This window comes from Sprattus sprattus (genome assembly GCF_963457725.1).
Source record: "Sprattus sprattus genome assembly, chromosome: 3".
Classification (NCBI taxonomy): domain Eukaryota; kingdom Metazoa; phylum Chordata; class Actinopteri; order Clupeiformes; family Clupeidae; genus Sprattus; species Sprattus sprattus.
Window position 1 is genome coordinate 53,350,656 of NC_137922.1, and position 17,443 is coordinate 53,368,098.

General features: G+C 43.5%; 1 protein-coding gene across 1 annotated transcript in view; it reads right to left on the bottom strand.

Moving 5' to 3' along the window:
• Positions 1-12,818: 12,818 nt before the first annotated feature.
• The window catches only part of col6a1 (collagen, type VI, alpha 1), a 29,993-nt gene continuing 25,368 nt past the window's right edge, over positions 12,819-17,443 (bottom strand). The window contains exons 29-35 of the mRNA XM_080835992.1: positions 16,883-16,891; positions 16,598-16,731; positions 16,009-16,124; positions 15,672-15,858; positions 14,937-15,111; positions 14,808-14,837; positions 12,819-14,478 (exon numbers count right to left, since the gene is read on the bottom strand). Of these exons, the coding sequence (XP_080692118.1) occupies positions 13,871-14,478; positions 14,808-14,837; positions 14,937-15,111; positions 15,672-15,858; positions 16,009-16,124; positions 16,598-16,731; positions 16,883-16,891 (1,259 nt within the window). The 3' untranslated portion in view covers positions 12,819-13,870. The remainder of the gene's footprint in view (positions 14,479-14,807; positions 14,838-14,936; positions 15,112-15,671; positions 15,859-16,008; positions 16,125-16,597; positions 16,732-16,882; positions 16,892-17,443) is intronic.

Here is a 17,443-nt window from a genome sequence, read left to right on the forward strand (position 1 = left end):
GTCTCCTCTGCGCTTTTCCCCTGGAACGTCCTTCGGATAGGAGACTGGTCCCTCCTTTAGCAGAAGCGTTTACACTTCATCCATACAACACTCACCTACTATTACGCATGGGGGCGCTGTGAATCCACATGGCGTTTTTGACCCAATGTGCGTTTCATTATAGTGTGCTTTTGTTGTTTTCTCTACCCACAAAGTTTCTTGAAAGAGCGTTTACATATTCAGACGCATGTGTTTGATCAGATAGTCCCAGGGACTGCCTTAATTATCTGCCTTTGGGAGTTCTGATCTTTGTTGGAATTTTCTAATAATATTTGATGAATGTGTGCATTGGCCATCCTTTGGTAGAACAAACATGGAGGTGTTCTCATTCAGTCTACCTCAAAAGTATTAAACTAATTTCTCTAGTCTCAGGAAATGCCGTGATAAATGCTTTGAGACTGCAACTTTTCAGAAAAGAGAACTTCTCAAACTTTTGCTTGTATCCCCATACAATTTTCAAAAGAGGAGGATCTTGAGGGAAAGTACCTCCAAGTTCAAATTCTCTGTGAATTCTCACTGTGTGAGCAACCTCACATCTGGAGGCTGTTTCATCGATCTAGTCATATTGCAGAGCCACTGAAACTGTTAACAACCTCAGTAGGGTCACAGACTGGTGTACAGCCATAAACATATTGTCAAGAGATTCATAGGTGAACTAAACACATTTGCGCCATCTCAGACTGGAGTGACTCCATCATGAGTACTGGTAAATATTTACAGTTTTCTCTGAAAGGGCCTCCATTTCAGCGTTCAGTAAGATAATTCATGTGTAAACATCGTCAGGCCAAAAGAAAATGTGACTTGGGGCCTTTCTGCACGTTTAGAATAGCACTGACCAGAGATCTGTTTTGACACACTCTCAGTAAAATGCTTTGTTGGACTTGAGAGAAGTGCTGAACACATCAGCCATCTGGTTGGAGACGTTGGATTTTGAAAATCAACATTGCGTCAAAGTTTGGAGTCATTGTTTCAGGGCTCAGTCCCAAAGTCAGTTTGAAGTCTCATGAGTGTTCATTACCCTCTCTAAAGTATCGCTATAGGTACAGTAGCATTGAAAGAGTCTTAAGGCTTGACAAAGCCTTTTCTCCATAAAAAAAAGCAGAAACCCTTTGAACAATTTTCAAAGGGTGCTAAGGATTAAGGACAACTGGCGGTCTCTAGTGGGAAATTCATATTTCTTGTTGTCGTTAGGTAAAATCCCCATTTTAAACAGTGTTGTAAAATAAGCGTGAATCAGCATCTGTATGGATCATCATCTCAGTTCAACCAATCAGAGCCTTACACCTCTTGGTGTAGCCTGGAGTGGAAAGGCCACAAATCATCATTGCCATGGTGACAAACCAAAACAGCATCACTTCTTGTGGGAACAATGTGTGATGCTGGGCCACTTAGCTCTTGACGGGGTTTCACCATGTCGATGAGTCATTCTTGCTCTCAGAGCACCCATTAAAAACTCTCACTCTGTTTCACACACACACACACACACACACACACACACACACACACACACACACACACACACACACACACACACACACACACACACACACACACACACACACATAAAACACACACACACACACACACACTCTCTCAAGCCCCACTACTACTATTCACAAACTCACATGCTGTGCACACATGACTAAAAAAACCTCACTCTCACCAAATGTAGTTCACCACCCTCATTGACCCTCCATTATTAAGAGGTCCCATACATGCTTTAAAATAAGACATTATCAAGGAGAGAAACAGCAGTCACTCTGTAACATGACGGGAAAGATGTGATGCAGAAGTCAAGGAAAAACCCCTCAGGTCTCAGATTACAAGCGATGAGGAAGCAAATTGTATCTGTGCGCCATATGTGACCGCATACATTCGGCTAAGCGTAGCTTCAAGGAAGACACGCGTGTCAGAGATTTGGGAGCGTCAGGAGAGGGATGGGGGTTGAACGATAACTCCCACATCCTTTCCTCAGCCATAGTGGAGTCTGAGAAAATCCCTGTGCATACGACTAAAGGGGGGTTACATAATACAACTGAGCAAGCCAGGAAAAGGCCCTGTGTCTGTCTCTGAGAGCGTTAGACGAACAGGCCTGTGTAAGACTAGGGCTTTTAAAATGGTGTTGGTACCCTTAGGCGTATTCCACAGGTCATAACACCAGCTATTACTGAGGTTTTTACCACTGACATTTTATGTATGTGTCATTATGGTGCTCAGCGCCTCACATTATAGTGGGCATTTGCTGGATGAAGACCCTGGCTGTATATTGTCTGCTTCCTTGCAGAAGATGCTGGGTTGCATGTAGCTGGGTTGAGTTGATGTTGTTTTACGATGCTGTTAAATAGTTGAAAGTCAAGGGGTGCCAGCCTGGAGAATAGGCTTGGCTACGTACTCCCTACCAGGTAGGAGGTCTGGTTTTTAAACAAACGAGTGTCATGTACAGTAAACTCACCCTGTGAGAGTATACACACACACACACACACACACACACACACACACACACACACACACACACACACACACACACACACACACACACACACACACACACACACAAACACACCACACAGGCCTATAGGCGATGGCCTTGGTTGACAAATATCCTCAGCTGTAAGTCATTTACTCATATAAAGTGGCTCCTCTGTTGAACAGAGAAACACACACACACACACACACACACACACACACACACACACACACACTAACACGCACACACACACTCAAACATTCAAACACACATACAGGCCCCCTGGAGGTCATGACTGTAGCAGAGAACAATTTTTAAGTTGGCCCTATAGGCTTCCAAGGTATTTTGAACTGTTGTTTGGCATATAAGTGAAAGTAAATTATACAATGTATACATGTTCAATAAAGATTGTTTGACGGGACCGCCCACAGAACTCCATTCCACGTCTGTTGTATTCAGTGGAGTACAGGCCCTTACTGCATGGCATGGTGGTGGAACACTGGCCCCTTCCAAAACAATCACAGACTCCAACAGACTTATCCCCTTTTCCCATTCTTCACAGTGAATTAGCTAAATACAAAGCCAGAACTGAACCTTTCCATACCACACCACACCACAATACTGTCTTCTTTTTAATGACGTCCAAACCGTGGTTATCCTGTTCTGAGTCAATGCTTTCCTCCGTTAAGGGACTGGTTTTAATTTGAGTGAATTGTCTTAGGGTATATCTGCTTTTTTTCTCTGATAGTGCCTCTGGGGCTGTACATTGTGTTTCCTTGCTCTAAAGTGGTGACACTGCCCACAGCCCTGCTTCCTATGTTGAGCAGAAAAAGGAAAGGACCTTTTTTTTTCTCCGTTGTGAGAGAAAAAGTAGACAACACTAGTCATGACTTTTTCTTCTTCTCTTCCCTTTTCTCTGTCTCTGTCTCTCTTTCTCTCTGTCTTCCCTCTCTCTCTCTCTTTCTCTCTCTCTCTCTTTCTCTCTCTCTATCTCTCTCTCTCTCTCTCTCTCTCTCTCTCTCTCTCTCTCTGTCTCAGGCTCTTCCTCCTGACGGTCTTTATCCCCATCTTTCTTTCTCTTGGCGAGGGGTGAATATTTCCTTAATAAGAGAGAGACGTGGGGGGACCGTGTCTCTGGGGCCCTAGTGTGACTCATTCTGAAAGAATGGCTCTGCTTTTCCCCCACTCTCTCTCTCTCCCTCTCTCTTTCTCTCTCCCCCACTCTCTCTCCCTCACTCTCTCCCTCCCTCACTCTCTCCTTCAGTCTCTCGCTTTCTCTCCATATTACTACCACAGTCATCGTTGCAGAACAGTAGAAAAATCACCCAGAACCTCTCCTCCATACTCCATTGCTCCATCATCCCTCATCATATTGCTCCTTGCCAAACCAAACGATTTGAGTCATCCCCCGAACACCCAACCAGTAAGTAGCAGCAGCTTCAGAATTGAGCTTAGTGCCCCAGACTTAAACTCTGTCCTTTAATCGCAGAAGCAGAAATGATAAATGTCATCGCTCTTAACCTGAAATGAGTAAAGAGAGAATGAGCCTTTTTGCACGACTGTAAATACAGACCGTAACCCATTAAAGTAAGCAAGTTTCCATGCTAATTTGAAGTTCCCAAAATACTGGCAACCTGATGGTCCGGGTCTATGGGGTTATAAGAGAGAGAGAGTAGTTCGGTACACCTACTGTAAATGCTGCTTTGCCAAGACTCTAATCCAGCTTCGCTTCCCCCAAATCCCTGGGAACACTTCAGCAATGCATTGCCTGACTTCACCATCATCTTTTGGGTTCGTTACTCATCTTCCACCCCATGACTGGCCTTACTTATCATCACAGAAGGGACTTTGAACTGCACTTCATTCATGAAGTCCTTGCCACAAGTTCAAGCAGCAATGTGATAATAAATTGTCACTTGAGGGGTCAAATATCTTGGTTTTATATCAGGAAAACAATCCTTACACAGACACATATGTGCAGATTGTTTTTGAGAGAGTTACTTTTAGGCTGGAGTAATCTGATGTGATACTGATACCTGAGGCATGTAAACAAAGGCTAGATGTTTTTATTTTTACTGACAGTTTTGGTGGCTTTGTTGGTGCTGTTGGTAGCCAGCACACGAGCGCGAGCTGTAGCCTCTCCACAGAGCAAATGTTTTGATGTGTCATCGATAACATTTGGACAGAAAAGATAAAGTTCGCCTGCTCTGAGACCTGTGCTTTAGGGCTGCACAAACATAATTTCTTTTTTTGTGACTTGAATGGATATTTCTGTGTTTGTTAATGTTAGTGGCTTTCCTACCGTGTTAAGCTCGACTGTTAGTTCTCAACTGATAAACCTGAAATGAAGAGGGAGAAAATTAGCCTCTCACACTACTAGAAATGCAGACCGAACCCCACTAAAGTAAGCAATGCTCCATGCTTATTTGAATAATACTACAGCTACCAAAAATACCCAAATGCCAATAACCAAAATACGGGGGTTCTGATGCTGTCGGGCTAGGGGGTTAAAACCAGAGACCCACCACACTGTCGACTGTTGCACTGCCTCACACAGCTTGTGTTCGGGCCAAAAAGTTGCACTTGAACACACTGCAAAGACTAAAGCCAACGGCCAACTAGCACGCACGATATGTGTCCCTGCGTGAGAGGAAATAATTTTACTTTTTTACTCATTTTACTTATTTAACTCCCGTTTTTCACACCACCTTCACTCTCCAAACATGGTTTTGTAATATAGCTACTTCTAATTAAGAATATGTCTGGTAAAAAGTAGCAAATGACACCGGTGTTGAAACGAAGAGGTGGAGGTTGAAAATAAGGAGGAACCAGTGACAGGCTCAAGGGCTTTCCTTAACCAGTGTCGAGAGCTGGAGATAAATAAACCGAACATCAATGTTACCAATGTGCTCTGTTGCCAGTTCAACATGCTCAGTCAGCCAAAAAGCCACCGACAGATGACTAGTGCAAACGGTGCGGGACATACCACAAAAAATAGAACCGCAGATGCTCACCGACGCCCGACATTTGCCAACGACAGGCCATCGAGCTGGTGTGTCATGGGCTTTAGAGAGAGAATAGTTCGGTACACCTAAATACTGCTTTGCCAAGACTCTAATCCAGCTCAGGTTCCCCCAAAGCCCTGGGAACACTTCAGCAATGCATTGCCTGACTTCACTATCAACTTTTGGGTTCGTTACCACATGCGCCTACCCATCCTCCATTCCCTTCCATTCCCTGTCTGAGTGCTGCGCTTTAGGGTTGCACAAACATCTCCATATGTAGTATTAGTGAACTATTCTTTTTTTAATTTTTTTTTATCAAAGTCTTTTTATTGTTTTTTAACATACAACAGACAACAGACACATAACAACCCAGACCCCACCCGCCCACCCACCCACATCGCACCATTACTAAAAGGAAAAACAGATAAAATAAAATAAAACCAGAAAATAAAAGGGGGATACACATATTATATAGATAACAAAAAAGGGGGGAGGAGAACAACAATCATGTCATACAATGTCATTAGAGTCCATCTGGTATTAGTGAACTATTCTAACGTGACTTAAAAAGCTGTCTGGTGACAGGCCTCCTTTCCAGCGTGTCTGTAAAGCCTTCAAGCATATCACTGCTTCGTGATGAGGACAGCTTCGCCCGTTCTGCAATTTAGTGGAGACCCTCATGACGCAAGGCTGCATTGTGAGCTTGTGTTACAGCACGCAAACGCAGAACCAGCGCTGTCTGCGCATGTAACTCAAGAACACAGGCACAGCTGGGGAACACAAGCATCTCGTCTCCTGCACGGCATTCCCCCCCCCCCCCCCCCCCCACCACCACAATCTCAAGTTTCCCTCACCATTTTCCCTGACATTCCTGCTATTTCGTCCAAAGCTAGTGTGACAGAACTCTTTTGGACTTGCAATGCAAATGCTCATCAGGCATGGAAGCAAGTCCTGCTCTGTAAGCAGCACCTGAAAGCCACATGTGGATGAGGTTTATTTTTTCAAAGGCCTTTCAACGCAGCTCTGTTTGCAAATACATCATACGTCACTCACCCCTGTACATTCTCCGCTTAGATGTAGAGACAGCGATGGATTTGGGGCTTTCAACATGTGCGGGCTAAATCCAACCCCCCCCCCTTCCCCTCCTCAAACCACCTCCACTACATCCCCAACCCGCCACTCCATTCTGCTTCCCATGACATTGACCAAAACCCAGAAATTAGAATGATGCAAAAGCCCCTTGCCCACTCCACCCTACCGCAACACACAGTGGGCCTCTTTCAGTGCCCTGGGAAGGTTGTTGGCTTTCAAGTGGAAAGAGCGTCTCACCGGTCGCCCAAAACAGTGCGTCGTCGTCGGGCGGCCCCTAGCCACGGAGAAGAGCCGGCCTTTTGTGAACAGGAAGGCCTGTGGAACAGTGAACCGAAGCTTCCATTGAGTCACTTGTGTAAATACACTGCTGTGGTCAGCCTAGCCCTCTCCTCCTCTACCTCACAGATCTCCCCCTTTTGCCACAGCAGTGCTCTCTGGGCATGGAGGCCGCAGCTCCCACCCCCGCCATGAGGAGATGTGGAAAGGACTGGATGGGATGGGAGTTGCTCGGCAAAGTTGTGGCCTGTTGAGCGGTGGGTGGTGTGTGTTTTGGAGACGCACTGGTCATCATGTTTGGGGGTTCCTAGGAAAACTACTATTGACTTGGAGTTTGAATGGGGAATAGTGAGGAGCTTGGCATTGTAAGAGCTTGGCAATGTAATGAACTGTTTGAAGATTTGTGTGCTTTATAAACATTCAGTGAGTTTTTTTTCCTCGACTACCATTGAGAAATAATCTGTTCTCAAGTGTAATACAAAACTCAAGAGTTGTCACCTTGGAAAACTTTAAACATAGCTAACAGGGATGAATGGCAGTTGGATTTCCAACTTTGCAAATAACAGACACCTACATATCACTTTGCTTAACTGGATTAGCCTATGATACAAGAAGTTTGACTTTATATCACAAGTCATTGGGCACCTACACCTACTGACCCGTGTTGGTCATCTGTCTTTTGTGCGCAGCCATCCTGAATAAAAGTAGGAAAGCCTTGAATATCCTCCATTTCCCTCTCTCCCATTTTATCTCCATAGCTGAGCTCGAGCTGCATCAGCTGGTCATCGTCCTGTTCGGCTTTCCTGCCTCGGAGCTCACGGCTGCGCTGCTCCTCTCATCCATAATCCTGCACCATGTGCATATATCCCCCCTTCCATCCCAGGGCTGAAATCTGCACCAGATGGGCCAGCTGGGAGTCATTAGCCCCGCAGTGCTTTGCCAATACCCCCCACCCCCCAAACACCCCCTTTTCCCTAAAAATCTCCACCACTTCCCTCACTCTCACTCTCCCCCTACCCCTCCTAATTTGGCTTCATGGACATACACAGGCAGAGTTTCCATGGCTTGGGCCTGGTTGGCCGGTTATAACCGGGGGGGGGGGGGGGGGGGGGGGTTGTGGGAGGTTGGGGTGTACGGCAAGGGCGGATTTGGTGGGAGCGGGGTTTTGGGGGCAACTGTAGGAGCGTCCCACTGCATTGGCCCTGAAATATTCCACCATGCCAACTTCCATGTTAGGCAGCTGGGTTATGTTAGTAATAACTTTCAATTTCACACTCTAATGGCACATATCATGTTCACCTCACAAAGGCAGAGTTTATAACTACTGAAGCACGTACCCATCACGTTAAATACCCCATGTTGTCATGTTGACAATAGTTTTCACCATAATCCCATATCACTGAAAAGTATGGTGTTATAGCTGTTGATAAAATACAGTCATTTTTGGCATGTTTTGGTTTACTTTCAACCATCACTCAAAACTGAAAAGCCTGCTCTCGACCCAATGTCAAGTAATCACCCATAAAATGTTTGCTTGTCAGGTTGGCAGATGATCACCATTAACTTCCACAGTAACAAGAGCTTTGCTGCTTTCTTTTGTATTCCACGGAAAAAGAAACATAAATACATGGGGTTGTCCTGGCTTGAGGATGAGTGTGCAATGAAAGATTTTTCATTTTTGCGTGAACTCTGCCTTTAAGATGAGGCTGGCTGGCGTTCAGGCTGGCAGCCTTCTTCAGTTAGCTCTTTCTCTGCCAGCGGGCCTGCCGGCTTTACTTCATATATCAGATTTGTGGATTTTATTAGCTTCAGCTTCACTCTCTGCGTCAACAAGTAGCTATCTAATCCTGGGGAGATTTTTTAACACTACCTCCCTTTCCTTGGGACTCTGGAAGGAGGAAATTGTGCCCTTAGTCAACCACATATGTCTGCCAGGAATAAGGGGCGCTTGCTTGTTCTGGAAGTTCACAACAGTTTCTTGAGAAATTTGTAGGCGTACACATGACGTACCTTTTAAAGTTGAAACTTGCTGTAACTTAGCATGAAACAGTACATAGGAAATCCAGAGCAGCATGCAGTGTAATCCTAGCTTCAATGTCAATCCCCAAAAGAAATCGTGAGAGGCCTTCAAAAGTTCCTCGGTGCGACGTAATGATTTCTCACGACATGCTGTTGGTGTTAAGTACTTTGTTTACTTTGACAAAGGCAGAGGCTTCTTTGGTGAAACACCATTAAAAAAAAAATGTGTGGCCGTAAAGCCAGACTCACTGGAGGCGGTGCAGCATCATCCTTACCAGCAAAGTACAGCCACATGTTATCTGTTTTCAGTTGGTGTGGATCAGCATTCATTTCCCTCTGAACTTTAAAAGAAAAGCATATGAAACACTGACTTCTTTTGGGACAAGAGTCAGAATTGTAGTGTTATACTGCCATGACATGTCTTCAGAGACGCCTCATAAAACTCCAATTTATTTCTGAGAGAAGACTAAACACAGATAAGACTTTGGAAGTGAGTCTTCCAGCTCTGTTTTGTGCAATGACAGCGAACTTAACAGAAATGGCGAGAGCTGACATGAAAGCTGATGCACAGGGGAGTAGAGAGGTGAATGATAATGTGTTTGTGTTAATAAAGTGTTTCATTTTCATCCTCACACACCGAGGTGCCTCATTCAGTTATGAGGAGCAGAACTGCAGAAGCTCAGAGCCTCGTATGAAACCAGACAAGCCCAGAAAAAAAGAGGTTCCTTGGCTTGTCTGGAGAACCTTTGGAGATTCAACTCACATAGAACCAACTATGAAGAACCAACAAGGTTTGTTTCTCAAACTCTTTGGAGCCCTTGAAGACCACTGACAGTTGCTGACTGTCAAAGGAGCTCCAAAAGATTTGATGTTGAACCTGCAGATTGTTTCTGGAGGGAGGAAGGAAACATGGTCTCCTGTGCTATTTGGGGAATATGGCCACTAAATGCACAGATGCTTTTTTAAATGTATTTTTTGTTTTTAAGTAAGCAAGTAAGTAGGTCCTCCATCTACTTGGTCTTTGAGGGGTTCAGACCTTTGGTTCTGTAGAGTGCCTTCAGACCGAGTTCATTGTTGATGGCACTATACAAATCAATAAAACTGAATCGAATTGGATTGAATTTAAGCTTAATACGTGTATCTGAAAATATATCTCTCCCAAATGGTAAAACAGCCCGCATCAGAATTTTTTTTTTCTAAATAGCAATTGATTTTTAATCAATTTTCTTTTTAATCAATTTTCTATTGACACCATTTATGCAGGTAAGATATTAATGCAGTTACGACCTGCAAGACAAAAGTATGTCAGAACACTCTAATTACATGTATCATCTGGTGTACAAGAACAGAACGTAACCCCACTTTATTCCTCTAGTCTAATGTAGTTCTTCAGTAAACACACATGGCATGGCAGATGGAACGAGTTTAGCATATTCTGTCAATGTGAATTATGCACACACACACACACACACACACACACACACACACACACACACACACACGCACACACGCACACACACACACACACACACACACACACACACACACACACACACACACACTTCTTAACCAGAAATGGTGCCACTTCCATGATTATACACAATTACACACAATTAACTCCTAACTCCTAAGTGGATCTGGCTGCTGCTATGGAACAATCGAGGGGCTAATCCCACTGACAGCTCAAGCATGCAAATGACCAAGCAAGTTTATAGTTATACATTCAGGCCTTTTCAAAACCCAGCATGGCTACTGTAGCATGTTGAAGGAAATCAAGTTACTGAATTGAATTAGCCCTGGTAGGAATTGAATAATGCTGTCAAGTTAGGTTGTGGACGTTGCAAAATGAGGGGAAGGCTGCAGTAGTCTGGTTTAACTTCAGTTCTGGGACAGTACCAACGATTTCTTTGAGCAGTGATCTGATCTAATTACATCTCTTAGTTAGTGATTGGGACATTGGTAATTGACAGTGATAAGTAGTTAGAAGACATTGCCTTTTGCTTTTACAATGGTGTAATGTGAAGTGATGATGGAGGAGAGATCTGTGGAAAGTGCATATTCATATGCTTCCAATCAATGAACCTCTGGGGTTAAATTATGTGACGATGCACCAGTGACAACAGAGGCTGCTCAGAACAACAGGTAAGTGAAGAGGTCTGCTCAGAACAACAGGCAAGTGAAGAGTTCTGCTCAGAACAACAGGTAAGTGAAGAGGTCTGCTCAGAACAACAGGTAAGTGAAGAGGTCTGCTCAGAACAACAGGTAAGTGAAGAGTTCTGCTCAGAACAACAGGTAAGTGAAGAGTTCTGCTCAGAACAACAGGTTAGTGAAGAGTTCTGCTCAGAACAACAGGTAAGTGAAGAGTTCTGCTCAGAACAACAGGTAAGTGAAGAGTTCTGCTCAGAACAACAGGTTAGTGAAGAGTTCTGCTCAGAACAACAGGTAAGTGAAGAGTTCTGCTCAGAACAACAGGTAAGTGAAGAGTTCTGCTCAGAACAACAGGTAAGTGAAGAGTTCTGCTCAGAACAACAGGTAAGTGAAGAGGTCTGCTCAGAACAACAGGTAAGTGAAGAGGTCTGCTCAGAACAACAGGTAAGTGAAGAGTTCTGCTCAGAACAACAGGTTAGTGAAGAGTTCTGCTCAGAACAACAGGTAAGTGAAGAGTTCTGCTCAGAACAACAGGTAAGTGAAGAGTTCTGCTCAGAACAACAGGTAATTGAAGAGTTCTGCACAGGTAAGTGAAGAGTTCTGCTTAGAACAACAGGTAAGTAAAGAGGTCTGCTCAGAACAACAGGTCAGTGGAGAGGTCTGCTCAGAACAACAGGTAAGTGAAGAGTTCTGCTCAGAACAACAGGTAAGTGAAGAGGGCTGCTCAGAACAACAGGTAAGTAAAGAGGTCTGCCAAAATGATGTTGTTTAAAATGGGTTGATGAAATTTGCAAACATTGTTAACACACCTGTAATTTGGACCTACTGTCTGTCATTCACAAAAGTAGAAATCATAGCCACAAGTTAATGCATTTTGAACATCAAGGTATGCTGTTATTACCTAATAATATAGCAATAAAACCATTTCATTTGCAGGGTTTTATGCCTGACGTTTACCCAACGAATATATGGGCCGTGCATGCATGGTATGACCGAAAAAGTCTGGACTGAAATTTGGGCATGAGCAAGAATTACTCCCAGATTGTTTATAAAATACTCTCTCTCGCTGGGAGGTTTACATGTGTGGATTGCTTCACTTGTTGGCTGAGTAGCTGTTTTGCAGGGAACGCAACACTGTCACATTGCATTTATCAGTCTTCTAATGGCATCATTCTAAAACATGTTGATTTGTTTGCACATTAATCTTGTAGACAGGACATAAACTGCAGTGTGTCTGCGTGTGTTCATATTTGTATGTGTGTGTGTGTGTGTGTGTGTGTGTGTCTGTGTGGTTGAGGTGTTCATAAGACGTTTGTTCCTCTTTCTATCAATGGACCTCATTAAGTACCATAATGATAAATTATCTCATAAGCACAAGAGAAGGGTGGAATCCTTTATCTGTTTAGAAATATATCACAACTACACCAGTGACACCATAGGCTTATTTCAGTTTTCAAATTCTCTCCTTAAAATGTTGTTCTGTGTGTAAGTAGGGAGTTTACAAATGAGTTGTTTCCCTTTGTAAAGGAAATGTACTTCATTAAGCATTTCAAAAAATTACCAAAAATTACCTCTGTAACGGCATAATATAAGCATAACATCCTTTATTTGTACATTCAAATTATTTCTATATATTGTAAGAAATGTGCCACGAATACACAAGTGACATCTTAGGCCTTCAAGATGGTGACATCGCAGCATCCTTTCCAGACAAATATGTGCAGTGTTTAAATTTCAAGCAGGTAACACAAGTGAGATGAGACAAAGACCTTGGGTGAAGCATTCTTTATTGAAAATACCTCTACAGCAACACTATCGCTGTTTTCAAAATACATGTCTGATGTGTATAAAGCTTTACACAAACCTAGTGGTAAAAAAGACATCTTTTTGGAAAAAGTATTGCAAGGATTTTAACACAAACTTGCCACTGCTTTAAAAAAAAAAAAAAGAAATAAAAAAAAATCAAGCTTCAGGTCACCCTGAGCGAATAAAGATAGCACCATGTTCAAATGAAAAGTCGTGGAAAGCAGGAAATATCTTTGACAAACATATCCCTGAAGAAAACTTTGAGACTATGGCACATAATCCTAGTGTGCTAAACTGCATTGAATCTGTAAGTGTGTGAGAAGTGTCGGTAGGTGATGGGTCAGACATTTGTGTGTACATTTGTAAGTACACATCTGTGAAGTACAGGATTTTTCTGAACAGCACTTGATTTGAAGGCTGAAACTCCATTCACTTCAGGGCAATGATATCATTTTAATGTCAACAAAAAGAAAGACATGAACAGCCTTTCCCGGCTTGACCAGCAAACAGATAAACGTTCGGTGGACATGAAGTGTCTTTTTGACGTGTGTTGATAAAACAAGCTAAACATATATACGCTAATAGCCAATGCACTTCTTGGAGTCATTGGAATCATGCTGTTTCAACTCCCAGACAGATAGAGGGGGGAAAAAACTCCATCTAGCTGGAGGTGATAACAGATAATAATTACTGTGGTTCTTTATATATCCTGAAATGCAGTTGAGTGCTTCGGACACGCACCTAATTTTCACTGCTTAAGCTAAAACATTCTTTTTTTTCTGTTCACACAATCATTCTTTGCCGTTTGAAATAAAACTGACAATGTAATGCAAATACTCCTACACGTTCCTTTTTTCTTTTATTAGGAATTCAGTATCACAGCTCTAACACTTGAAGCTCTTAATATTCAACCAACCCACCCACATTTTCTTTTCCCTTTTTGAAAACTCCCTCTCTTTTGAAACCCACCCAATAACCAATCAACTTGTTTCCTAGGCTCCGAACACGCCCCCCCCCCTCAGATGTTCACAGAGATTTTACGGGAGACAGTTTGGTAGAACACTCCCCTGAGGAGAGAGCTGTAATCGGAGGCGCGGAACAGGTGGCGGTGGGCGTAGGCCACGTCGTAGGTGCGACCCCGGCTGACCATGTCACGGAGGTTGGCCTCGTTCACCTGACTGCCCACGGACAGCACATAGAGCTTGATGCCCGCCGCCTCCACCTCTTTCACCCGCTGGGCGATCAGTTCGCTGGTGATGCCCTGCGAGCGGCCGTCGGAGAACACCAACAGCTTCTTGGCGCGCTGGCCCCCGCCGGTGGCGGACCGGAACTGCCTGATGGCCTGCTCCAGGGCGCTCATCACGTCTGTGCCCATGTTCTCGAAGGCCGCCTCGTCGACGCGCCTGATCACCTGCGTCAGGTTGCCTGTGAAGTCGCTGAGACGCGCCTCACGGCCGTAATCGCCCACGGCCACGCGCACCGAGACCTGCCCCGACGCTTGCTCGGTTGTCAGGAAGCGCTCGGCGAGCCGCTTGACGAATTTCTTGGTCAAGTCGTAGTTCTTGGTACCCACACTGGCTGAGCTGTCCATCAGTATGCCAATGTCAGTGGCCGTGTCAAATGAGACTGTGTCATGTCAAACCAAAGATCAACAATTAGTCTTTTATTATGACGGGGATAAATTATTATGAATACTCCTCCTACTACTACCACTACTATACGATTACTACTTCTACTACTACTGCTGCTTTGTTGATGTCTGTATCTGATTAATGCCTTGCTCGTAATAGTTTTAATGATACTAGTACATCCTTTGCCAATGGTATAAATCAGAATAAGGGTTCAAATACAAACAAATATATTTTTGGGCATTTAACACGAAAATAATGGAGAAGTAGAAGTAAACAGTCTTTAGATGATAAGCAAACATTAATGGTGATGACAGCAGTACTTACTCGGACATCTGTAATCAGGACACTTCTTATCTGTAGGAGAAAGGAAAGGAAACAAAGATAAGCTGTATTTTCCTGAAGTTGATCCCACAGAAATAGTTAAATAAATGTTTTCCAGTAAGCACTTCCTACCTTGGCAAATATTCGCTGTGAGATTCTGCAGGAAAGTGTCATCCAGGAGCTCGGCAAAGTTGTCGAGCACGAATGAGAACCCAGGCTTCTGTTTGTCAGCCTTACAGGCCACATCCTCCAGTTGCTCCTGGTTGGGCATTCTGCCTGAATAATCCTTGATTCCCAGTCCGCCAACCTGTGAGAGAGCGACCCACATTAACACCAAACTCCGGTATTCTCAGAAGAGGTTTTTTGGTGGTGTATTGCTGAAGTAGAACAGTGTGAAATACCCATTCATGGCATAGCTAGTTTGTGAAAGGAAGGATGATCAACTCCCTCTCTAATGACTTTGTAGAATGTTACACATTATACTCCCATACTGGTATAGTAAGTGTTACTGAAGAAGTGGTATAATAGACCTATGGTATAATAGGCCTATAGTATATTATGGTATGGCATAGTATATATTGTAGTCCAGTGAAGTGTAGTACAGTAAAGTATAGTGTAGTGTAGGGCAGTAGAGTGTAGTCCAGTACAGCACAGTTCATGAGAGAGGAGCAGGGCGGTGTAGTATAGTATTGAATAGCATTGCATAGAATAGTATAGAATAGCATAGCATAGCATAAAATAACATAGCATAGCATATCAGGGACCACATGTCGATGTAGTTAGCTATTTGGTAGTAATCAATACTAGCATTTCAGATGATACATGCACTTTCAAAGCATATGTATACACATTTAAATACTGTCCTACCCTGATGCCTTTGTTGCAGAGCACCGTCATAGGCGTTTTGTCTCGGATGATGTCAGAGCGGCCGTCGGTGAGGACAATGACCACGGAGTTTTTCTTAACGTCGGGTTGGATCAGGTTGGTAAGGGAATATTCCAGGGCCTCCCCAGTGTAGGTTGCCTCTGCTAGCCACCTCAAGTCTTTCACGGCCCTGAAGAAAAGGTAGTCATTTTCAGGCCAGTCATTAATCTTTGATCGTTTTGTAAAATATGCGCACGTGCATGCAAGAGTATAAGTGTATACAAATAAGAACAGTTTTAAGACCATTTCAAATTTTCTGTAATTTCCATTTCCAACTTACTGCTTGAAATCGGACATAGAGCGTCTATTTACAGCGCTAGCACCCAGTTTGATAACCTCCTGTGCTTTTGATCCACTGTACTGGACCACACCGAGGTTGGATTCTGCACCATCAAACTGCAGGAAAATGAGGTGATGGACAAGAAGAAAGTGACATATTGACACTGGTGATTACGTGTAACCTTTGGAATAGAATGATTTTATATGGAGAGAACACAGAGCAAGACCCAAATTGACAGATAAAAAGGGTCTGAGTTGATTGACAGGTAAAAAGGGACTGAGTTGATTGACAGGCAAAAAGGGACTGAGTTGATTGACAGGTAAAAAGGGTCTGAGTTGATTGACAGGTAAAAAGGGACTGAGTTGATTGACAGGCAAAAAGGGACTGAGTTGATTGTACAACTGTTGAACTGTGGCAGTACAAGACTTTTTGTGTTGAGACTCTAGCCTGTATGTCAAACTGCCTTTGGACACTTTCATTAAAAAATTCACACATCACCTCACAAAATCCATCTGACCTGCAGAAAAACTATTTCCTAAAGCACTGCCTGATGAGTGCAGTGAGTCCTATGCTCATCAGCACCACTCACCAAAACTCTCTGGTCTTTCGTCAGCCTGTCGATGACTGTTACGATGAAGTCCTTAGCGAGGGCAAAGTTGGAGGAGCCAATACTCTCTGAGCTGTCCACGATGAAGGTGAGGTCCACAGGGCCGCACTTGCACTCTGTGTGATGATGAAAAAAGAGTTGAGTTGAGCAGACCACACACATTTATTTCACCACACTTATCTGTTACACAGATGGGACAAACCAAATGCTTTTAAAGGCATTCCTGTTTACAAAGTTTAAAAAGAACTATAGGAAAAAATGACTCACCACAACAAGCTGGGAGCAGAGAAAGAGGAAGAGGAAGGAAAAAAAGAACAGAGACATTAGATTTTCCATTCCTCTGGCAAATTATCAACAACCAGCACATGCGAGCAATGTTACAAATACGTTATTGCAATGAATGTAGACTCTGGCCCATGTAAAGGTTTGTTTTTAAGGTAATTTCAAAGAAAATGATTTAAGTTGGAAACTTTTTTTCCGAGACAGTGCCGGATCCTTCCAGTGGTCACGGTAAGCTGTGCTTGGCCTATTTTTTCGGAAAGCTACCTGGCTCGGAATGCTGGACCTAGCTTTCCCCACGAGTCCGGTGAATGAATGTCGTAAGTTCACAGTAGCAATGTAACTTGCGCATTATAATAACTCAACAGTCAGTTATTTTACTATCTACCTTCACTTACACAATACTTACACACTCCAAAACAACATATGCTGGTGCCCCTTAAATCCTCAAAAGCACATTTCACTTTCATCCTATGTTCTTGCCCTGCCTCTCCTCTGGCCAATGTCAATGTCATGTCTTCCATAAGGTTTCATCTGCTTTGTGTGTTT